This window comes from Staurois parvus, unplaced genomic scaffold, assembly GCF_062004578.1.
Source record: "Staurois parvus isolate SC_StPar_1 unplaced genomic scaffold, SC_StPar_1.0 ptg000424l, whole genome shotgun sequence".
Classification (NCBI taxonomy): Eukaryota; Metazoa; Chordata; class Amphibia; order Anura; family Ranidae; genus Staurois; species Staurois parvus.
This window is the reverse complement of record NW_028318220.1, coordinates 1997815-2023390: the sequence shown is the minus strand read 5'-3', so window position 1 is coordinate 2023390 and position 25576 is coordinate 1997815. Positions and strand designations below refer to the sequence as shown.

The following is a 25576-nucleotide window of genomic DNA, read 5'->3' as shown; positions in this document are numbered from 1 at the left end:
ACCAACATCTGTTCTTAAATAGGAAAAGATGCAGATTGTAATTTTTGCCTTACTTATAACTTGGTAAATGGAAAAGATGCTCTGAACATTTGCCAGACATTCAGTGTACACACCATCCAAGCCAAGGTGGTGGATCCAACAATGATTCTGGATGGAGATGTGGAGACAATACTGCATTATTGGAAGGATCATTTTTTTTTCCTTCATTTTAGTTAAAGCTCCTAACTACCACCAGCAGCCAGGCACATCAGCCATGGTAGAGCCGTATCACTATCCCTAGGGCAGGGTGGAAATCGGTCTGCAATATACTCTTAAGCCATGGTTCAGATCTGTGTGGTCTGTGATTTGCGCGGGGCACGAGAGCCTATTCATTTGAATGGACCCCCATGCCTCGGGACACGCAGGGAAGAAGTCTCTGAACTAAGTTGCAGAACGCAGCCCGCATGGCAACTGAGGTTCCCAGTACCGTTGCGATTTCCAGTGCGGGCGGCATTCCATTAGAATTAATGGCACTTGTCTGCGGGTCCCGCATTCCTCTGTGTGTGGTGCGGTTGCAAGTATTTGTGCAGGTCCCGCAGTGGCACCACCCACACAGATGTGAACCAAGTGTAAGGCATGGGACACACTATAAAGAAAAATGGGCAAACGACCGTCTTGTTTTCCTCGATGGTTCACATTAGGTTGAACCCAAGGATGGTACTAATTGTACAAAAATGTTCGAAAGAGGCTTTTTTTTTTTGTTGGTTTGTTTGCTACAACATTTCTTCGTCAGTCTTTTGTATCCGATTTTTTCCTTGTACAAAAACAGTACACATTGAATAAAAATTGTTTTGTTTATGTGCAAGAAAAATTAGATTTTGTCCCTCCAGAAATTTTTCATTGCAAATTCTGAGTCTGATGTCAAGTTGTGTACACACTATATGAAAATCAAATATCGGTTTTCGTATGGAATTTTTCTTTCGATTTTTTTTCTCATAGTGTGTACCCCACTTTAGCCTATAAGCAGCTTTCATGTTTAGTATAGTTTTGTAACAAAGAGCTTACCCATGTACATAGTAGTTAAAATAAACAGTATATAGTAAGACGATATCCTGTTGATGTTCAGGAGGCAAATGATGTCTTCTTAAATAAAACGCTGAATAGATCAGTGTTGTATGAGCCATATTTTATTTGTTTTTGAACATAATCCATAATGGATGTAGAACAGATAAAAATGTACAATAACAAAACAAAGCACAACACAAAAAATGGAAAGTGCAAAATAAACAACTGATAATTAAGTCTCTTATACAGACTATAGATAAGTTTACAATGCGGTACAGGTATCACAGTAAGGAACCATCATCTGTGTAGGTATTTCCCAAACCACAAAAGTTACAGATTTGGGGCATAAAGGTGAAGCATACAACGTTCACTGAATTATCAAAACAAACAAAAGTCATAATCAGTGGTAATTTTCTTTAATATAAAACTAACACGAAGGTGTTTAAATTTGCAATTTAAGTATTATTATAACATGGAGTCTGAATATAAAAAGTGCACAAACAAGCTCAATAAGGCACATACATATTCTATACAAATGAATAACCATTGAAAGTTACAAATCAATAACATTAGTTGTACAACGATTGTCTTCCTGGAGAGGGGAGTGAGGTGAAAGGGAGAGAGAAGTACAGCTCAAACAGAAACCAATTACCAGAGAAACACTGTGCAGTTTATTTTGGCATGTTAATTGCGAAGTGGAGGCACAACCTGGGGAACAGAATCTGGACTCTGACTTGATTTCAAGAGAAACAAAACGCTCTCAATTTTTTGATTTTTGTTTGTTTTAATGTGAAACTTAATGCACTCCTGTATGCTGTGCCAGATTTGTTGCAAATAATCCTGAGATTGTTCCTGAAAGCTTGTCTGTCACATATGCAATTTTTGTTAAATACAGCGGATTGACCCTTTGATTGGTCAAAAATATAGCTTTGTGTTCATCTACAAAAAGCATTCATTAGCCGTTGTTTGGCTGTCATTCTGATCTAGTAACTCAGGCCTTTAAGTCGGTGACCCCAGGACAAGTATTCATTTCATGAGTTCTGATTTCTGTGGTCTGCATGCTTGTCCCAGGTCAGCGACTCAAAGCACTGCAGCCAGGGAGAGCTAGCATTTTCATAAGGCAGTCAGTATACAGGTTTCCTTTTGGCAATGGTGGATTGTAATTTTTTTATATAGCATACAACTTTTAGGTGACTAGTTCATGGCAGTGTTTAAAGGCTGGTTTGGCAATACTGGCTTGTATCTGGCACCTATGTGCACAGCCATCTTGTAGTAAGAGAAATACATAGGCTGTTATGCACAGTACCTGGCTGTCATAAGGACTTCAGTATATGGTCACTAATGGTGAACAGGGCGATCTGGACTTCTGCCTTAATTCTTGTTGCAGGTGACTTGAAGTCAGGCGCTCAGTATTTTCAGAGGTCCGCAATGGCAGCCTATAGCTTTCGCTTAGTACAGGATTCCTTTAGGGCCCATTTACATTTGTGCATTCCTTTAGGGCCCATATACATTTGTACAATGTGTTGATGCACAAACCCATAGCACATGTACAATGTGCTGCAACAATGCATAAATGTTAATCAGCCCTAAAAAGAAGACCCTCAAAGCGATTTCTTTTACTTTTTAGATGGAGGATAATGCAGTTGTAGTCTGTGTGTAACAATCTATTCTAAGTTCCATAGCACAAAGGAGATCTTACATCCATCTACTCCCCAGCTGCAGTCAATTGTGACGTCACTCATCTGGGTCATCATACATGGGCTGCTAAGGGACGTATTACTCTTTTTTTTTTCTTTTTTACACAACCTATCAGATGCAGTCACTGTTCAGCAGCACCAGTATATTTAGACAGCTGCAACTGTTGAATACAATAGCCACAGTGGTGATTCCTCAATCCACAGTTAGTGTGGATGGGGGGATTCTACTGATTTTTTCCCTTGTTCAGCCCACAAGCTAGCTGAGGCTACACAAACGCTTAAATCTCTTTGCCAAAAAAAATGTAAATGCTTGGTGCTAGGATCACATTTATTTCAGTGTAATGTAAGTGAAGTGGCCAAATAGAACATTGTCAAAGGCAGTTCATCTCTGTCAGTAGCACTTTTAGGGCCAGTTCACACTACATGCATTTCAGGTGCTTTTTTTTTTTTCTGCATCCAAAACACACAGAAAATAGGTGATATGGTTGTCTGTGTCAGTTCACAGCAGTGCTTGCAGTTCTAGTTGCAGGAAAAAAAAAAAGCCATACTGAATTTCTCTGCCCAGAATTGTACTGTAAAGCGGTAAAATGCATAAAAAAACGCACTAGAATGCACCAAAACGCATTGGAACACATATCCCTATTTAAATTGGGGAAAATATGAACTGGAATGCATAAAAAATGTACTGGAACACATAAACATGCATGCAAAAACGCATCCAGAATGCAGCTGGATTGCATTTCTATAGTGTGAACTGGCCCTTAATCGTGTAGACCTAGCCTTAACCCAAGACAACTGAGGTTTTGGTGAAGTATTGAAGATGGACATTGCCTTACTCTGGAAGCAGTGCTTGTCCTTGGCTAGGAGGAGGCCTCTGCTATGAAAGCTAGATAACAGCCATTTTCCAGGTTTTCTTTACGCTGATGAGAAACAGGAGATATATTTGTTCCACCATCTTTGTATGGTATATAACCTTGCTAACAGCTCCTTTAGGGTCTCTGGGTGTGAACTATTAAAGGATAAGTTTACATTTAGGAACATATTACATGTTCCACCCATTTTGTAGGGTGGAAGTGCTGTTGAGCACTCTAGGTGGTACATTGATTCTTCCTGTCATTGTATAATTGCCTGCCCATATGAGGTACAGGCAGACAACTACATTAGAAAGGCTGCAGAAGCCTGACATTGCACCTGCAAACTGCTGATCACGGGTGTAATACTTTACAGGCTTCTTTGAAAAAATAAATAAATGCACATTTTAAAAATATATATAGTGAACTTATCCTTTTAATCAATTGTTTTGTTCTCAACTATAATAGAAAATAATCCCACATAATGGATGGTGAACTAAACATTCATTGGCCAGTTTCAGCCCCCTGAAGGTATAAAGAATGGCTTTATATACCACCTATGACTAATAAAGTACATTTAAAGCAGACTTCAACAAAACATTTTCCACTTCACCTTGCCAGTAAGGACTCCCTAAACCTGCTCCAAATAATATGTTTCCATTCTGCCTTTATATTTCCCCGGTCTAAATGGTGTGACCTGTAGTCTAGGTATCTCTTCTTACACTCACTGTGTGCATCAAGATCTTTCCTGTCCACCTTGCCTAGTTCTTCAAAAAAAGACTTTGCATTTGTGTTACATACACAAGAACATAGCAGCATAAAGATGACAATGGTAGTGCTAGAAAATGGACAAAACTGCCTCACGGACTGCAGTAGCATGTTGTAGTATAGGAGAAAACTATATATTTGTTGGTGGATAGAATTCAATATAACATTAAGAAAAGGATTGCTTGACCAAGGGCTAGTTCTGCTTCTGAGGAACCTGGATGCTTCCATTGCTGCTGTCCTTTTTACTAGAATGCCATTTGCCTAGCAGTAATGCAGATTCTCTGACTTCAATACATTCTTAGCCACTATCAAGGATACAGGCAGTGAAATTGCCACATCTAATCTACATTCTTGTTCCAGGTCAGTATATCTCAGAAGGACCTGACAATATCCGACCAATATGAAAACCAAACAAGTAGCATTTGGAGGAGTCAGCAGTATCAAGCTCCATGGTTCTCATTGTACAGGGGTTTATGTCGACATCACTGCTAAATTGTGTCATTTCTTCAGATTTATCATAATCTAACATACCTAAATCATGAATGTTACCTTCTCTACACTTGCTGTACCTTCAGGTAAAACCATCCCCTCCCTGCCTCTACACCCAAATGTTAACATCTTCTCTAAACTAATCTCAAGGTAACCTTGATACAAACGTTAGCAACTATCATCACAGACTAGGGACACAATGCTGGCTACACGGCCTGTTATGCCATCATGGCACACTACAGGGTGTCTACATCAAAAGAGGGTCTATGCTGGATATGTATTAACCTGTTTGTGATGGTTTAAGAAATTCTTTGGAATCGTATAAATATATAAACAGTAAACAGTTTACATGGTTCAAAACTAAACTATTGATCGAAGATGGTTAACACCCCCCCCCCCCCCTTAAGTATTCTTCTGATGTTTACATACTGATAGAGTTGGGGCCTCTGCCTTATGGGCAATATGTTCCCAATGAACAAGAATCTCAAACATCTAGGTATATATACTGCACATCACATACAGCTACTGTCACACCAAAAGAGTCATTTTGGACAACTACTTCTTAAGCACATTATACACAAATTGTGCTGAAATCTGTTGCTCGTGTACACAGCAGAAGCCACCATTTAGTACACTATCTAAAGGGTTCCAGCAATATCACAAGGCACAGTGTATGGAGATGTCAGACATTCCTAGAGGAGGAACTCTAGCCTCTGCCTTGTGAACATGATCACTGCACCTCCAAGTCTCCATTCACCCTTCTGTCAGATCAGCAGTGCAGTTTTGCTGTATTTTAAATGTGTTTACCATACATCCCATTCAAGAAACCTCACCAAGGATGCAGCAAGCAGGGTTTCTTTTTTTTTTTTTTTTTTTTTTTTAATGCACTGCACTCGCAACCCATACGAGTAAACGTACACTAAACAAAACATTTTTTTTTATATATATATAATACTAGGTAGGAACTTACTGTGAGACATCAGAGCACAGAATAAGCTGAAAATCAGCTGTCCAGTAATCACAATATGTTTAGAAAACACACGGAGTAAAGTTACCTGAAGGGGTTGGATTCTGCGGAACTTAGCACATAGTGTTTGTGTTACCAGCAATCTGCTTGAATACAAAAGAAAAAGCATGAGCACACAAACTTGCACCAAACAGCAGCACTACAAGGACACATGAGGAGTATCAGAGAAGACCTACACATAGTGGGATATAGGATATAGAAAAATGGGGAGAGCTCAGGTCATCTGCTCCAGACGCCCTAGGCTGTCCCTCATATACAATGTGTAGAAAGCAGCAAAACCAGATCTGTTAGGCTATTGAAAAGTCAGTTCAGATGCTGAAAATGTGTGTCCTCGATTCCAGTTGACTACAGCAATAAGGCACCAGACTAGGTGTGTTCTGGGATAAGCCTCATGCACTGGGCAAATCTGGGGTCTTCCCAGCTTGGGTCATTTTCAATTTTTATTTATTTTTAACAAGGAGAGTGTCTGCTTCTCAAATCTTAAAGCTGAACTCAATAATAAGCTCATTTTGTCTAAATACAAGAGGTATATTCTTACTTAAATCTTTGTGTATTTCTTCCAGCTCAGGCAACGAGACACACCTCTGTACAAGAGGAGATACAGACAGGTCACTCTGTGTACGGTCAATAGTCTTGTGCCTGATCCCTCCTGTAGTGGATGGACTGGTTGGGTCCCTCCAATCTCTCTGCTCAAGACTATGCACAGCACAGTAATGATGCCACCACTACTTTTACAAAAGTGAATTTATATCACCTGTGGCTATTGAGGAATACATCCAATGAAAAGCTTCTCTGCCTGGAGTTCAGCTTAAAAAATATTCATTGAGTCACAGTTTCCGCTACAGCCCCACCTGCAGGTAAATCTTAGATTGTTGCTCTATCTAATCAAGTGGGATAAGCAAAGCATATCATGGTCTGGACCAGGGATATGCAAACATCCAGCTGTTGTAAGAGTCCTAAGAAGCATTGAAAGAATCTAACAACCACAAACAGGCCTGACGGGACTTGTGGTCTACATAGCAGCCCTGTACAAATTCATAAGGGCTCATTGGGCAGGTGGGGCTGGCAGTGAACAGAATGAAAATGAGGCACAGGCTGCATCTGTCCCGTGGAGGTAAATAAGAATCTGGGGTTTTAGTGTAGGTTAGTTCAGGGCCTAGGGGAGGGTTTACTGTAGTTGACATAGCTGTTCCTTAGAGGTATAGTTTATCTTCCCCAACAAGCAAATGACAAATTTGCATCTGTGAATTAGTTCTCATATTTGCTTGTGTGCAGAAGTCCAGCTTACCCCTCTCTATTACAGTTCTGAAGTTGTCAGTTGAATTACTATCTGATTCAAAGAGCAATGATGGTGTGCAGAGTGCAGTAACTTTTATCAGAGATTGTCTTCACTGATCTGTTTCTGGTAAACAAATCTGATTAAATGATGCAGGCCAGTGTTTCTTGGATTCAGTCCTGAAGGGCTCACAGGCCAGGTTTCCTTCATTGGGAATGGCTTTGGCATCAAGCATCCTTCATACGTCACCTAGACAAGGTGCAAGAAAACCCAAAACAATGACAACCAGAGCCAGTGGTAATAGTCTGTAAAGGGCCCACTGCACAAGAACTACGTTTTGCTATTCTTTGCTACCCAAGTACAAGCACGTATTAACTATAATGTAGGCAAAGGGTAGCATTAGGGATGCCTTGACCTCTTAGTCCACCACATACAACCTCAGTCAGACCGTAAACACCCCCTTTACCTCTACTCCATATGGCCATCTGTATGTCTCAGTGGCAATCAGGCAGGGCGTAAAGGAGGTGTTTACTGTTCAACATCACCTGTAATTATAAGCCAGGAGAACAGTTCAGGCATCATAAGATTTACCTCCCACTCCTCAAGTGAGCAGTGCCAAATCAAAGTGTCCAGCACTTGCCAGATCCACATCTAATAATCTAGCCCATAAATCCCAGAGGGCCCTTGTACAGCTACACCATCTGCACAAATGATATATTCACCCCTTACCGGAGCTGAGAAACACCAACTCTTCAAATATGCCACTGATGTTTTCCAAAATAATACAGCAATATCTAATCGGTTTACATCAATAAGAGAATAGATAAAAATTTATCTTTGAAATTACCATTTAAGGCACATCAGACATTTCACAAAAAGCCAAGATATTGTTATTACATGGTTACACATTTCCTTGCAAAAATAGAGATGATGAATGTTTCACATTGACTGGGGGCACTCACACTATTACACTTTTCTGTATGACCTAACGGTTACAACAGCTGTACATTTCTTTGTGTTGACCTGTCCATATATCTGTTATTCCTCACGAAAAGTGAGAACAGGTTATATTGCTGGGTGGTAAAAACAATACATTTTGATAATATTGAAAGAAAGTCATCCTATGGCTGCTTTGAGCATTGTGAACTCCTTTGTACCATTGATACTCAAGGGTAGCTCCCTTGATTATATCTGTGCCCCAGTGTCAATGCACTGAACCCTGGGAAAGATTTTGTTGAAATATGGGGCTTTCTTGGAGAACTGGAGCAGAGGCAAAATAAGGCGGTTGCCAAAAACAAGCAATCAACCAGGATTTACCTTTGACGTTGACCACAGTAGTGAATGTGAGTGGCTGCAATGGGCAATAACTCCAGTTTTCATACATCAGCCCCGTAGTATGCCGATGGAAATCTACCTTCAAATGACTCTGATTAAGGATACTGGAAGGCACTACTACTATTTGCAATGTTAAACAATTATTTGCCTAAAATGGGCCTTGGGCGGTGATATGCTAGTGTAGTGACACCCCTGAGTAAAGGCACCTCTCCAGCCATGTTGTTGGTGAGCTGGATGGCTCAGTAAGTGCACCCTGAACAATTGCTATACAACCCTGTGCTGGAGGTATCCCTTTATCAGCTGGCCATGAGTAAGGACACTGGCACATATTGTGCTACACCACCCTCATATGTTTAACCTCGATGCCAACATATAAAGCATGGATTCCCTTTAGGGATAATCCCTGATTTTACTCTATATTCAAATAAGTCCACACACCAAACATCCCTGTAAAAGCTCAGACTCATTTAAGGACGGTACGTTTTGATGACATCTTTTATCACCCTTCGGCAGATGGGGCAACAGGCATTGACCTGCCTCTTCAGCTTCATTCCACAACTACTACACAGACACATGTGGCCGCAGGTGTAAATGACGGTTTCAACTTCATTGTCAAAGCAAACTGCGCATTCTCCATCTTTGCTCCCTTGAGGCTCTGGTGCAAACACAGGTGACACGGGAGGACTTAGAGGGGAACTAGGAGCCGTCACTAGAATAAAAGAAAACCATGTTTGAGAGACTGACTTTAATACAGCACACCAGAACATAAACTGTGCAATTTACTAACAGGATGTTTCTACAGGGAGAGCCTTAAAAGCGAATACCCTGCAGTCATAGCATACAGTGTTACTAAACCCAGGACCCTGCATTCACTATATCTGGTCTCCCACAGTACACACAACATGGAAATGCCATTATTTTAGTAAATACAAGCTGCTAAATACCTTTTCTCATTAGCAGTATATACAGTGAATAAGAAAAGTCTACACACCCCTGTTAAAATGTCAGATTTCTGTGATGTAAAAAAGACAAAGATAAATAATTTCAGAATTTTTCCACCTTTAATGTAACCTATAAACTGTACAACTCAGTTGAACAACAAGCTGAAATCTTTTAGGTGGAGGGAAGTAAAAATAAAAAACTAAAATAATATGGTTGCGTAAGTGTGCACACCCTTAAACTAATATTTTGTTGAAGCACCGTTTGATGTGATTGCAGCACTCAGTCTTTTTGGGTATGAGTCCATCAGCATGGCACATCTTCACTTGGCAATATTTGCCCACTCTTCCGAGCAAAAACATCCAAATCTGTCAGATTGTGAGGGCATCTCCCGTGCACAGTCCTCTTCAGATCACCCCACAGATTTTCGATCGGATTCAGATCTGGGCTTTTACTGGGACATTCCAAAACGTTAATCTTCTTCTGGTGAAGCAATTCCTTTGTTGATTTGGATGTATACTTTAGGTCATTGTCATGCTGAAAGATGAAGTTCCTCTTCATGTTCAGCTTTCTAGCAGAAGCCTGAAGGTTTTGTGCCAATATTGACTGGTATTTGGAACTGTTCATAATTCCCTCTACCTTGACTAAGGCCCCAGTTCCAGCTGAAGAAAGACAGCCCCAAAGCATGATGCTGCCACCACCATGCTTAACTGTGTTGTTTTTGCATCAAACATATATTTTGGAATTATGACCATAACACATTTCCCACATGCTTTTGGGAGACTGTGTTTTTGCAAAATTTATCCGGGCTTGGATGTTTTTCTTCATAAGAAAAGGCTTCTGCCTTGCCACTCTACCCCATAGCCCAGACATATGAAGAATACGAGAGATTGTTGTCACATGTATCACACAGCCAGTACTTGCCAGATATTCCTGCAGCTCCTTTAATGTTGCTGTAGGCCTCTTGGCAGCCTCCCAGACCAGTTTTCTTCTCATCTTTTTATCAATTTTAGAGGAACGTCCAGTTCTTGGTAATGTCATTGTTGCGCCATATTTAATCCACTTGATTATGACTGTCTTCACTGTATTCCATGGTATATTGAATGCCTTGGAAATTCTTTTGTACTCTTCTGACCTCCTCCTCCTGATACCTTTTAACAATGAGATGCTTTGGAAGATCTCTGCGGACCATGGCTTTTGCTGTAGGATGCAACTAAGAAAATGTCAGGAAAGACCTACTAGAATGGCTGAGCTTTATTTGGAGTTAATCAGAGGCATTTTAAATGATGGTAGGTGTGTACTGACTCCTATTTAACAGGATTTTGGATGTGATTGCTTAATTCTTAACACAGCACACTTATACAACAACATTATTTTAGTTTTTTATGTTTACTTCCCTCCCCTAAAAGATTTCAGTTTGTTTTTCAATTGAGTTGTACAGTTTATAGGTCACATTAAAAGGTGGAAAAAGTTTTGAAATGATTTATCTTGGTCTCATTTTTTTACATCACAGAAACCTGACATTTTAACAGGGATGTGTAGACTTTTTATATCCACTGTAGCACTCTTGTGACTTCTATCAGTGTCCAGCAGAGCACTGGTTACAGCTTGTAGGAGGAGTTTTCATTCTGTTCTAGCAAGATGCAGGACCCTTGACCACTGTCTGGACAGTGCTAATTTGCCCTGTGCTCATCACATGCACTACCAAGAAAAAAAATAAAAACCTCTGTAGCAATACACACCAAACTGTGCATGTGCAGAGTGACTCCATGCCATATGTCTTATCAGGAGATAAGAGGGGGAAACTGGAAAAAGGGGTGAATCAGAGAAGTCTGGATCAGACAGCATTTTTACACAATGCAGAAGATTAACCCCTTAGGTTCCACAGTGAGTATAACAAGCATGCTTTACTGCATATACAGACTGATTTTACTGTTGTGGGTTTAGTAACACTTTAATGCTGGGCCATTCTGACAGCCAGAGCTTAGGCATCTACCCATAGTGTTGAAGTTCTCTGCTCCTGCACATTCCTATTGGTCAGTGAGGCTGTATAAGTAAAGATAACTATCGGTTCTCTTTGGCACAAAATTATCTTGAAAATATTATGGTCTACAATGCCATAGAAGTATCGATCCCAAAACAGCCTCTTGTTTTAAACAGGCTGTGATGGAACACTGCTTTGGCAAAACACGCATGGAAAGTGCAAACATGGCAGCTGAAAAGTGACCAGCACTATATCCATACATACCCAAAGACGACTCTGAGGCTGAAGAGGAACGATTCACGCTGAAGGCCATATCTGAGTCACTGTCATACTGGGAGCCGCTAGGAGAACCAGATGGGGAGAGAACGTTGGATTGTACGGTGCCTGGCGATAAGAAAACAGGAGTCAGGATACATAAGTGAAAATCCAGATTTGTTTAAATTAAAAATGTTCAAAACCATTGCATGCAATAGAAGATTTTAGAAAAAAATAAACTTTTTTTGCATCCTAAGCTGCTGTTGCTCTGAAAAAATAGGAATACCTTCCTTAGGCCTCATTCTCACGCAGGGGAGGACTGACCATTTGGAAACTCGGGCATTGCCCAAGGGCCCGGTTTCAGTAGTGGGCCCCATGAGATGCCCCTGGTACTTTTTTCATAGGCTTTTTTGAGTTTGGGCAAGGACACACGGGCCCCATGATCCCCAATTGCCCGGGGGCCCCATGAGTTGTCAGTCCGCCCCTGTTCACATGGGGTACTTCAGGGATAGGTTCGCCTTTCGTAATATGTTACACCCATATTCAGGTGTTCATGTTACAAATGGACCTCCCCCCTCCCGTTGTGACAGCTAGCTGGAGATCTTCTTCTCCCCGCAAGCTGTCACAGTTTTTAAAAAACAAGGCTGTACAGGGCTCCATCTGCCCAGCTGCATCACTTGATCACGGTGTTATGTGAACAAATGAACTACAAGTCCCAACAGCCTTTGCAGTTGTGGTGCTGTGGTAGTTCTTTGATTCTTCCTGTCAGTATATCTGCTTACCTGTACATCCTGTATGGACAAGCAAATATACTGACAGATCTGCAGGAGACATGCATGGCACCAGCTATCTGCTGATCACTGGCGCAATGCTTTTGAGGCTCCAGAAACAAAAAATAAATGCACTTTTTTTTACCTGCAAAAAAAGCGCATTTATTATTTTTTTTGTAAAAAGGTGAACTTCTTTAAATATACAATCATGTGACGGCCATGTTTGCCTACATGGGATACACAGGTGCTCTGTGCATCCTTATGCAGGCAGTCCCATTTATGTCTTTTGGGACACAGTGGCTGCATGGACACAGCTGCTGCTCCCAGTCTGACATGCATGCAGGTATGTGTCCCTGAGCTCACACTCTGCATACTGGCACACGCACCTGCACACACATAGATGTAGATGGGAGCAGCAGCTGTGTCCCAATAGACATGAATGGGATTGCTGGCCCAGGGATGCACACAACACTTCTCTTGATTCTTAAGAGCCAAATGGAAGGATGAGGTCAGTGCAGCCAACAACCCATTTTTAGGATGAGAAATAGTCAGCAATCCCACAATACAGTATAACTGTCAGCTTTGCGTAGTCAGAACTTTAAATCTGAACCTCTAGTCTTACCCAGGTGTATGGGCTCCTGGCCTGTACTGAACATGCTTACACTGATTTCATTGCACACTGTGACCTTATTACAGTGTGCATTGGAAGCTCCAGCACGTCAGATTAAGCCTGCCTCATTTTCTAGTTGAAGGACATTCAGCCCCATCCAACATTTTCTTTCCTCTGGCCCAACACTTTTATTTATTGGATTTCAAATCTATCAATCATGGAGGTTCAGCATTACATGTGGGCATTACCTAGGTTAGTCTGCATGTAAATACAGTCTGACTAGGAATGCCAACCCTTCCAGACTAACACCCACTTAGGCATTTTAATATTTGCACAGCTCCCCTCAAGAACCAGCCCACTGCTTGCATCAGCACTGAGGGTTCTCGAAAAGAGTACTGAGGCAGAGTGCTATGATATATTTGGGAAGCCATGTGCAGCCTCATCTGCCTGCTTTGCATAGTGAAGCACAGAGGCCCAGGGCTGATGTCACTGGTTTAAAATAAGATACTATAAACAAGGGTTTTTTGTTATTTTCTTTTAATAATTAGCATCTTGGTGAGGAAAGAGCGACCTGTGAAGGTAAAAAATTAAACAAAAGATTAACCCCTTGGCGTCGGCCCCTCCAGACCCTTTAAGGGTTCCAGAAGCCGGGAGGCAGGGCGGAGTTTTAGGGTCATGTGACCGACTTGATTCGCTGTCACATGATCGGGAAAGGTCCCGATCGAAAGAGGAGATCGGGACCATTCCGTAAGTACCGAACGTGTGTGCTGGGAGCGTGCTTTCAGCACATATGTTTTTTTTAATAGAAAAACAATTTGTGGTTGGCCAGTGCCAAGAGGTTAAGCAGATTAAACCTCAGCTTTAATATAGGATAGAGTTGGGATAAAATGAAGATCTGATCCAGTCCCCAAGCATCTCTGCAGGACATCATTCATAACAGCCACCTGTTGCTCACTGTTAGGATAGAGATGAGAACTATTGTAGTGACCCGTTTATGCAGGGGAAGACAAAGGAAGAGCTAGGAAAAAAACAACTGGGACTCAAGCAGTGTATCTATCTATCTATCTATCTATCTATCTATCTATCTATCTATCTATCTATCTATCTATCTCACACACACACATACACACATACAGACTCCAGCAAACCACCACACACCTCTTTCACTCACTGTTGATTTCTCATATCTATGGAAATCTGCTAGTTTAGCAGAAAAGATTTCTTAGATTTCTAAGCACTATTTAAGGTTGCTACTCTGCGGATGTGGAAATTAATAATGGCATGAAAACACCCCTGAAAAAAGAAGGGCTAGAATTATGAGTGCTGCCACTGCTGGCATGTTTTTGGTATACACCGATCAGCCATACCTTTATGATCACTCATCTAATATTGAGTAGGTGCCATAACAGCCCTGATCTGTGGTCTGATCTGGCACCAAGCCATCAGTAGCAGATCCTTTAAGTCCTGTAATTTGTGAGGAGGGGCTAACGGGGGTGGATAGGACTTGTTTTCCCGCACATCCTACAGATGCTCGACATGACTGAGATCTGTGGAATTTGCAGGCCAAGGCAACACCTCAAACTCATTGTGTTCCTCAAACCATTCTTGAACCATTTCTGCAGTGTGGCAGGGCACATTATTGTGCTGAAAGAGGCCACTGCCATCAGGGAATACCATTTCCATGAAGGGGTGCACTTAGTCACCAACAATGTTTAGGTAGGTAGTAACATCCACATGAATGGCCGGACCCAAGGTTTCCCAGAAGAAGGATGCCCAAAGCATCACACTGTCCCTGCTGGCTTGCTTTCTTCCCAAATTGCATCCTGGTGCCATCTCTTCCCAAGATAAGCAACATACATGCAACCGGCTATCGCCATGATGTGAAAGAAATCATGATTCATCAGACCACCTTCTTCCATTGCATCGTGGTCCAGCTTTGAAACTCACATGCCCATAGTAGGGGCTTTTTGCTGTGGACATGGGTCAGCATTGGCATCCTGCCTGGTCTGCACTAATGCAGCCCCATACACAACAAACTGTGTTGCATGTTTTTTTCTATTTCAACTTCAGGAACAACAGGTTTACTTGCTTCCTAATATACCTACCCACTTTCAGATGCCATTGTAATGGGATAATCAATGTTATCAACCTAACCTGTCAATTGTTCTAAAGTTATGGCTGAACTGGTGTATGTTCTGGGATTGTGAATTTGGAGGAAGCTTCTACTGGAGATCACCACCTGCTGGATGAAAGTGGTAGTCATGATATCTGTAGGCAATACTACTTATGTATCCAATTAAAGATAAATGTTTAAAATGTAAATTTTTTTTAGTACTAAAGAAATTCTATTCCAAAATTCTCTACATTCTCTTTAAAAAGGAGGGAAATCATTTCCCATATAATATATTTAGTATGTGTGTATTCCTTACATGGAATATGCTGGACACACACACACACAGCTGCACTGACATCATGGCAGTTCCCACACTCTCCCTAAACCACAAGTCTCCTCTACACGCCTGTAGGAGACAACATCTATCTCTAATGCACTATGCTCCATCCCACACATAGAAATAACTGTCAAGGCAGGATGCTAGACCAAACACGGAGCACGGGAACAGCATCTAGGTCTTGGGAAAACAAGTTCATCTCAGGCAGGAACCTAATTCCTGCTCTGTGCTGCCCATTCCATGCAGACATATGTGTCTTCATATACTGCAATCACATGTATCCACAGACATAATAATCCCATAAATAGAATTATAGCAAAATGTCCAGTTGGTAGGAGCTCATGCCTTCTGTAGTCACCCTCTGGACAGTCTGATAAATGAAATAGATGCTGCAAAATAATATGTCTACTAATCCAGAAGAATGAATTTTACGGGAACTATTTTATGGACACTGGAAGTAGGACAAGTGCCCAACACAATCAGGCCAATGCTAACTTTTCTCTTTAAGGCCCCCTTCAAACAGGGCATACTTCGATTAGATCAACAGGGGGTCTGTCCGCTAATCCCTTGCTAATCAAAGTAGAGTGGGTGGATGACAGGTCCGTGTCTTCTCAGTTTATGCAGAATGAACACAGACTGAGCCCGCTCTGCTCTATGGGTGGCCGGGTGTAAATGGACCCTGATGTCTGTTTACACCCGACTGCCCTCTGATCCAATCTGCCTAGGCAGAGGGGAACGATTCCCCTTCAGCTTTTTTTTTTTTTAGCAGACTGGATCGGATTGGAGGAAGGCGGGTGTAAAGTGGACACCGGTCCATTTACACCCGATGGTCCATAGGGCTTAATGGAGGTTCTGATAAGATCAGCTAAATAGATGGACCTGATTGGACCCTTCATGTGAAAGTGGCCTTAACCATCACTAGATGATGACAACTGAATTGTAGCGAAGGCAAAAACACCTCCCTATACTGTTGTCTTCTAATGGGATATCTTGTTTTACAAACAGAAATTCAGTGAAACAGTAATTATAGAGGAAGTAATTTCCATTGAAAAAATGGCCAGCACTGATGGTACCATGGAGCAGTATTTTCTTCAGGAAAGGGAATAATTTCAGCCCTTCTTTTCCACTTTATTAATTCCTTCCATCAAGACAGAGCTTAATGTTAATATTTCAAAATGGGCCCATTTTTCAGTCCAAGTTATAAACCAAAAAAGGTTTAAAATGCTGTCAGGACTTCATGGATCACTTCCTGTTCGGATACAGATCACATGATGTGAAACACTGCTCCTGGGTGTCTGACTCATTTTGGCAGTGGGTGCCAGAGAGAAATTAGTGCCTATGTCTGACCCGCACTGCTATTGATCTGTTGGCAGGGAAGCCACCAAAGAGAACGGCCAAAGGGACCTAAACAAGATACTTATCCAAACACATCTACTAACTAATGGCCCACCATCTACTGTGGTTGTAGTTTTTGTTGTTAGTTGTAGTCATGTAACTGCTTTATGCACACAACACATCCTATAGTCCCTAGCCCATCTCAGGAGAAAGCAAGAGAGGGTGGATGCATTCCTACATACAGTGGGTGCATGGAAAATGAAGGTAGCCATCCTCTAATTGGAAGTCAGATCACAGCAACAAAGAGAAAGGATATGGAGAAGGCAGAAAGCAATAGGAGGTACTTTTTGTAGTTGAAGAATATGTAAGCCCAACATTTCATATTCCTGATATGTGTCTGCTGTACCATGTACTTGTGTGAAAATGTATCCTGTTCTCTTCGTATTGCTTTCTTTGTGTTAAATCCCTGAAGTGCCTGTCAGTCCTTCTGCTTTCCTATTAAAACTGACCACACTAGGCATGAAAGCACAGTGTGGTCAGTTCTATAGCTGTGCTAGGAACTCAGCCTGCTCTCCTCCAATAATCAAACTTGTCCTGACACGTCCCCCCTGCACAGCTTTTCACTGGGAAGATCATTGTGCTGCTGTTTCTTGTCAACCAGCTCTTATGCAGCTGAGAACAGAAGGTATGTGATCACTAATAAAAAAGGGGGAAAAAAGGGTATTTATAATGTCTCTTGTTATATCTATGCACAAATGTTTTGAATTTCATTTCTGTTTTAAACTGTATGAGTTGTTTTACAAGGTGAGGGTTTACAGATACTTGAATATATATATATATATATATATATTTTTTAAATCATTATTTTTATACTAGAGTTTAGTGTCATTTTAACACAACCTAATTCTTGCTTGCAGCATTTAGATCAGCACAACGCAACCAATTTAGAAGTGTTTATTCAGTCATTGTTTCAGGCGCCTGCTAAGAACCCCCTTTTAGTATATGTGTAGATTTAGTCTACGAGCAAGATATCACTTTCATTACCTCACACTGCGCCTACATTTTACGTTTTATTTATAAAATACAGAGCGCAGTATGGAGCCTGCGGTGTCCTGTAAAATGTTCACTGCATAGTGCTGCAGGAGACACTGCTGGATAGGAGAGACCTGACAGAGTAGTGTGTAGAAGAAATTGGAATTATCTTGCTGTAGAGTTCCATAGCAAGCAAAGTGCAAAGAACATTTAGGCTCCATGCACGCTAGCATTTTTTTTTTATCAGCATTTTTTTTTCTGCTCCTAGAAACTAAATAGTGTTATCCTAGGTGTCCATCCACACTACTTTAGGCTGTTAGCATTTTTTGAGCTTCAGTATCTGGGAGCAAAAAAACAAACTTTTTGGAGCATTTTGCAAGCAGAATAAAAACGCTAAATGCTCCTAAACACTACTAAAATGCAACAAACAGCTTCTGAATGCTAATAAAAATGCTATTACCAATGGTTTTTATCAAGCATCTTTCCAGCATAAAAAAAAAAATCACTAGTGTGCATGGAGCCATAGGCCTTATGCACAAGGGTTTCTTGTAAACGCTGTTTCTCTTCACATGAGCAAGTCCGCATTAAAAACTCACCTACTGTATGCTGCATGTTTCCAAACCAGTTTAGGTAAGTTTAGCAGAATTTGGTATTTGAGCATTTATTAATTCATTGGCCATATTTTAAATTTATTCTGGCCATTGAAATGAATAAATGTTGAAGTGCTAAACAATTTTTTGTAGTCAAAATTCCCTCTCCTGAACACAATTTTAGGGCATTCAGAAGACGTCCTCTAAACTCCCCTGCTACTAAACGTCTATGTGTGCATGGACACATAGGATAACATGGAGGGGAGTTCAGGGGCAGGCAAAAAAAAGCCAAAATCCACAAAAATGTGAGTTTAGGAGCAGAAGTGTGCATGAGGCCTTATAACAGAGTTGTGATCTAAGGTTCCATGTACACGGGACACTTCTGAACGATGGAAACTGACTGCTGGAAAACATAGGTTAAAAAAATGTCTGTTTAGCCACGTTTGCATAACACGTTTATGACTGTTTGCGTTTAGAAGCGTTTTTTTAAAGATAACCTCAGGAAACCTTCCAAAATGCCCAGAATGCACTGAAAAACAGTAAAAAATTTACTATTTCAGACATTTTTAGAGAACTAGAGAGAACAGAAGCAGAGAGAGCAGTATTTGTTGAGATTGGCTGTCTTTTCTTTTTTTTTTTTTTTTTTGTGGTTGGATGTTTCAGCCCATTTCTGTGCAGAAATTATTGCAGCAGTGTCTAACATATTTTCTTTCATGTGAAACTTCAAAGTATGGTGTACCAGGTCCATTTGAGTACCGTAAAAACGCTTTGCAAATTTTTTTTAACGCTTCCATTTCCAGATGCTGTCCAGAGCCTTTTTTCATCATGCAAAAATACATGCAAACGCTTATAAATGTGTTTAGCTACGTTTACAAGCGTTTGGCGTTTGAAATGCTGATAAAATCTACTCCTGAACGCAAGTTTTGTTCGTTAAAAGAAACGACAGTACTCAACTGCCTGTAAACAACTGTAAACAAAGATGTGTACATGGACACATAGGAAAACATTAGGGAGAGTTCAGGGGCTGCTGAAAAAAAATGCAGAAAAGCTCCTAAATGTGAGTTTATCAGTTGCAGTGTACATGTAGCCTAAATGTACCACATTTCTAATGCAGCAGCATGAACAGTAAGGCCATACGATTGCTTTTCAGCCACCAGTTCCCACTAAACCATAGGAGAATAGAGTATCTGTGCTCACTCTTGTTGGTAAAATATGGAAATCATAATGCCATATATCCAAAAGAAAGATACAAAATCATTTGATGCTGGTGTGGCCACTCATCTGCTGGTCTCCTCACCTTCTCTGGGACCCTGGAAGACTGTCCTTCCCGAGTTTATTTTTCTCCCCATGTATTCTTATGTAGAACCTAGGACCAGGGAGGTGACAACTATCCAGGCCATAAAACTCCTCTTACCTCTGCTTGTTTATATCTTCCTGGATCACCTCCCGGCTAAGAGGACAGAGATAATAAATCTAATGCACTGTGCAGTGAGCAGTTTGGAGGCGAAAAAGAGTTGATCTCAGAAGCTGAAATGCCAAACTAGGAAATGAGTAATACCAGTGACACCTGCCTGTCTGTGCAGCATGGAAGATGTGTAAATCAAAAGCTTTGCTGTGCAGAAAATAAAAATCCTTTGGCAGGTAAAAAGTAAGCGTATCATTTGTACTGTATTAAGCCATCTGTCAGAGGTTCTGCTTTAACCCTGCACAGGGGCTCTTTGTACACCATTGCAACTGGACCTGATATTATCAGACAACTGAATCATATTTTCAATTTCAATGAATGAAATCCAATAAGTAGAAATTATCAGTCAAGGTGTGCCTGAGAAAAACAATACTTCAGCGTGCACTATTTACTCACCCATAATTCTCAGTTGATTAACAATCCCATGGATAGAAAAGAATACCCAAAGTGGCTGTGAGTTGTCCACACACATGAGCATGCCACGACTGTTTCCGTTGATGCCATGGTGGACCTCCCCAATGGGCGTAAATGAAAAGCTATGGACATCCCCATTGCCCGTTGTGAACAAGCCTTGATGTACAACCCAGTACTCCTTTCTGTCCAATAGGTACTCTGGGTTAGATGGCAGATCATATGTCCGTAATGTGCTTGGATCGCAGGAGGTGATGCCAAATGATAACGAGCCATAATAAGGCAGTGGCAGCTGACCTGTCTCCACGAACAGGGTCTCGCCATTGTGCACTGGCCGCTCAGTGAACACTATCGTCCTGTTGCTCTCTTGCCAGTTAGTATATGCCATTGTTCGGTCTGGTGACAGGGTGATGTCAGCACCACGGGTTGGATGAAAATGAAGCTCAGTGTCCAATATGGTAGGCATGGCCTGTGAACGTTGCCGCCGGTTTTGACAACAAGGGATGGCATGGTTATCCGTTTGTGGAGGCATCCTGCTTAAGTTCAAGTTGGCAATCTTGGCCACCACCTGGTTATTCTCCAGTTCATTATTGTTGAAGTTAGCAGAGTCATGGCTACTTTGGGGCAGACAGGTGCTCAGTCGGGGACTGCTCAGTCGTCCTGGAGGCATGGTCTCTGCAAATGTGCTATCTGTGGGGGCAAATGGAACAGAATAATTATAAGGGACAATTCAGCTACAAAATATCATGTTATGTTCTGAATGACAGCACTAAGAGAAGCACTGGTTAGAATATCTATTTCCCTGTATCTGAAGAGATGCAATATGTAAAGACAAGAGCAATATCTATTGTTTTGTATTATGCTATTAGGCAAAATAAAACCTACAAAGCTTGGGCTTATTTCTTATCTTTGAGAATTCTCCATCCTCTAATTAAAAAATATTCCCTAACTGCATCTCTCAAAAATGCAAGAAAACGGTCTGCCAAGGAATCCATGTCGAATGACAACCTTCATGAAAATACAGCCTGAGCATATCACCAGGACTGGGTAGAATATAAATATTAATCAAAGACTGCTTCACGTTAGGAAAATGTATTTGTTTTTGGGAAGGCAAAATGCTAGCTTCTGTAAATACAAATGGATTTCAATATTAGCTCAGGCCTCAAACTTGATCCTGCAGCCTATCATGCAGGAACACATATTCCTGGCATGCTTGGCCTGCAACCTGTAACTTTCCATTTGTAGCTGAAGGATGGCTTCCAGCATGCTGAGAGGCATTATATGCTGAGAGCCGAGCACCAGCTGGAGAGCCGCTATTTGCCTACTTCTGGCTTAGTGTTCGTCGTCTCAGCCAGGGTCAGAAGACACAATACTAACTCCCATCCATGTGTGGGTGGCAGATGCAATGCAGCTGCCTCCTGTCACACAATGAAGTTGAGAAACCTTCTTTCCATCCTGTAGCTACACCAGCTGAATATTTACAAATGATTGGAGTGGAAATATGAAATCTTAAATGCATTGTGCATTCAGTTCTGCATGCCGATATATAATCCATCCAGGTGTGCTGTGTGTTTAATTTACTGACATTTAATTAGCTCTCGCTTCCTGTTACTCTGCGGCACTGGTGATGTAGTCAGGGCCTCACAGCTGCCCCCTGGGAAGGCTACACCACCAGTGCCTTCTAGGCAGATCTTGAGCATGCACAGCACTAGATCTGGAGCAGATTGTCAATGAACAATGGCATGTGAGGCCAGGTCTAGCCTGGTGCATGCACAGTATTAAGTCCTATCAGTAAACAACCAACTGTGCCAGATCTAGTACAGCATGATTGGGCAAGACATCTTCGGTGGGTGAGCACAATATAAGAAAGATGGCGCCAACCACAGATGACATTTTTTTTTTAAATGGCAGCTTGGGTTCCCCATCAGCAGGGGTGACAGAGCAGCCCAACAGAAAGAGGCAAATAACGATTTCTAATTGTATGAGACTTTAATAAAACCGACAACAGCAATGAAAATTTAATTTAACGTGGTTGTAAAGCTCAGACATTAAATATGAACAAAGCATATCCTTCTATAGTGTGTACCTCTCAATTAAGAGTGCTTAGCCTGGGTTCACACTGATGTGGTGCGGAATCCACAGCGTTTTCTGTGTGAATTCCACACCGCATCAGAATCGCACCCCGTTCATGCGAACCGCTGTGGGTATGTATGTTAAGTTAACAACACCCCGAAATTGGTCCGCAAAATGCGCTGTGCAGAATTGGACTGCATAGGTGGGAATACCCATGCGATCTGATTCTAGTGCGGGGGTCCTACACCTTTTTGGTGCAGATGCGGTGTGATTTGAGCCATACATATTGTATGGCTGAAATCGCACCGCACACAATTCGCATGTGATTTGCACAGGAATGCGGTTCCTGTGCAAATCACATGCGATGCGGTTCCTGTGCAAATCACATGCGATGTAGCGCACCACATGAGTGTGAACCTAGCCCAAGTGTCATTTCTGTATGCTGCTTTGTTCCTCTGCTATAACCATGAATCACTTCTGACAACCTTTTCTGACACCAAGAGAAAAATGGTGACAGGGGAGGGAGCACCACCAGGTTGACAACCTCAGCTCTGTTCCTGTGAGCTGTGTGGAGGGAGGTGTCCCTTTCCTCCAATCAGCTCCCAGAGCCTCCTCACTGAGCTCCTCTGCAGAGTGTAACTTCAGCTCTCCACCCCTGTTTTTTCTGAACTCTCAGACAAGCTTTATAAATTCTAGACTTTGAATGGATTTAGGAAAGAGAAGACTGTAGATAGGCAGGTACACATACTTAAACACATTTGTGTGACATAAGGGGGTTTACATATAAAACATTTGTTGGACGTCTGTCACACACACATTCACACATTTGTGCAGGCTTTAAGAATTTTTCCCATAATTTCTGTAATAAATTAATTCCTATGTTCATCATAGCCAGCTAGTGGCCAAAAGGTAGTACTGTATATTTTTTCTTTCAGGTATTTCAGAAAACTATACCACATTTTGGCCACTAGATGGCGCTGACGATCATAGGATTTAATGGAATACTGGAATTCCGAACAAAATGTGCTGTGCAGCCTGTCCAGAACTGTGACATTTGTCCAAGTAATGTTTAATATATAGACCCCTAGGTGTCCACCACACAAGCCGGACATAGAATAATAGTTACAAGAACAACGTTTAGGTTTAACTCTAAAGTAATGAGCTGTAAAGTTTTTTTATTATGCATCTCCTACATACAAATCCAGGCATCGAACTTTTGTCATCTGAATGCGTACACATTGTTGTGATACCTATTAACTCCACAGCGTCTCATCTTTTATATTTAATGGAAAATGCACAGAGCATATTGAGTTTGTGTGAAAAAGAACAAACATTTTAGATAGAAATACATTTTGCATTACATTTTCATTTTGTCTGTGGTATTACATTGATGGAAGCACCTGGCTACTTTTTAATTCCATCTCCAATGCTGGCGATGAATTATAAAGATAACAGTGAGACATTTATAAACCCAAGTTTCTAAGCAGCATCAACATAGACGCCTATTGCTGAAACGTCAGGAGTCCCCAAACTACAGCCCAGAGGTCACCTCTGGCCCCCGGCTATGGGCAGTGGTGTGTCCTCAATGTGCAATGAGTGAGTATTAAGATCAGCAACAGCTGCCTATGGTCTCTGAGTCTGATGCAAGCAGGAATGCTGTAAAGGGGATTTTTTTCTTGGCCTATACCAAAATAGCCAACAGTTTATATTTTAAGCCATTGAGTTCTGTAAATAAGTGGCTTTTAACAATAGACTAGTTAAGAATAGGCAGATCAGCATGTGAAAGGAGCATCGGGTCCGACCTGTTGGCTGTTGCATACAATATTTCATATTTGCTAAAACACTAATATTTTTTATTCGTATATATTACAGAAAATATTAAATTATTTTCTAAAGATACTTACACAAAGAAGCACTGATGTATATAAAATGCCTAGGATTCTTTACACAATCCCATCTCCATATAAATTAGTGGCCGGCTCACACCACAGAAACACAGCCCAGATGTGTTTCTGTATGTGCGTTTACATGGGTTTTTTTTTTTGGGGGGGGGGGTTGTTTTGGTGCATTCCCCCTTTTTTTTTGTTTACTAAAGTTTTCTGGGCTTTGGTTGTCAGGAGTCGGCACCCGCCAGCATCCTAACAACCAATAACTCTTCCCTGTGGCATCAGTTGGTAAAGGGCCACCATAAAAAAATTAATTAATTAATTTAAAAAAAAATAAAAAAAAAAAAAAAAACAGCATGGGGTGGCCTTTGGGCCTGGTAATAATTTTGAAGGGGACACCACACCAAATTAAAAAACAAAAAAAAACAAATGTGTGGATTCCCCCCCAAAATCAGCCCCTCTGATCCACACAAAAAACCCCACCACCTCCAGGGATGAGTCAATGCTTGTTAGGACACCGGCCGGTGCCGACTCCTAAGAAACGACCAAAATTGCAGGCAAAAATCACATTCCAGTGAGTATTTGAAGCATTTTGCTGCATTCCAGTACAGTTTAGTGTAGAAAAAATGATGTTCTAATGGTTTTGACTGTACTGAAACGCACTGCACTGGTGTGAACTATGCCATAGGAACCCATAGAACCTACTGTCCCTGAGTTTTTGATGCAGAAAAAATACACTGGACTGCATCTGGTGTGAACTGGCCCTTAGTGAGAATTCATTGTGCAGACAATTCATATAGGACCAAAGAATATGTGTACAAAAATGATCGTTTTATCTTGTTAAAAGTCTTTTGCCATACACAATATACTCTCTGTAGTCTCTAATGGCAGTACTGGCAATACTTGGGTCATTGGTTTGAATCCCAACCACGGCACCACCTGCCTGGAGTTTTCATGTTCTCCCTGTGCCTGCGCTGGTTTCCTCCGGGTACTCCGGTTTCCTCCGGGTACTCCAAAGACATCCTGGTAGGTTAATTGGATCCTGTCTAAATTGGCCCTAGTATGTGTATGTATAAATGTAAGTTAGGGACCGTAGATTGTACGCTCCTTGAGGGATAGGGACTGATGTGAATGTACAATATATACACATGTAAAGCGCTGTGTAAATTGACGGCACTATATAAGTACCTGTAATAAATAATAAAAAAATAATGGTTTGGTAGAACTGACATGTCCTACTTCATTCATGTAAAGTGTGAATTTTACCAGTAGGTCCACTCTAAAGCCTT

The 25576-nt window shown here is 41.3% G+C and overlaps 1 protein-coding gene across 1 annotated transcript in view; it reads right to left on the bottom strand.

The window, feature by feature from the left end:
* Positions 1-1148: 1148 nt before the first annotated feature.
* NEURL1B (neuralized E3 ubiquitin protein ligase 1B) overlaps positions 1149-25576 on the bottom strand; it is a 99686-nt gene continuing 75258 nt past the window's right edge. Inside the window, exons 3-5 of the mRNA XM_089687394.1 lie at positions 20314-21018; positions 11675-11794; positions 1149-9196 (exon numbers count right to left, since the gene is read on the bottom strand). Coding sequence (XP_089543520.1) covers positions 8955-9196; positions 11675-11794; positions 20314-21018 — 1067 coding nt within the window. The 3' untranslated portion in view covers positions 1149-8954. The remainder of the gene's footprint in view (positions 9197-11674; positions 11795-20313; positions 21019-25576) is intronic.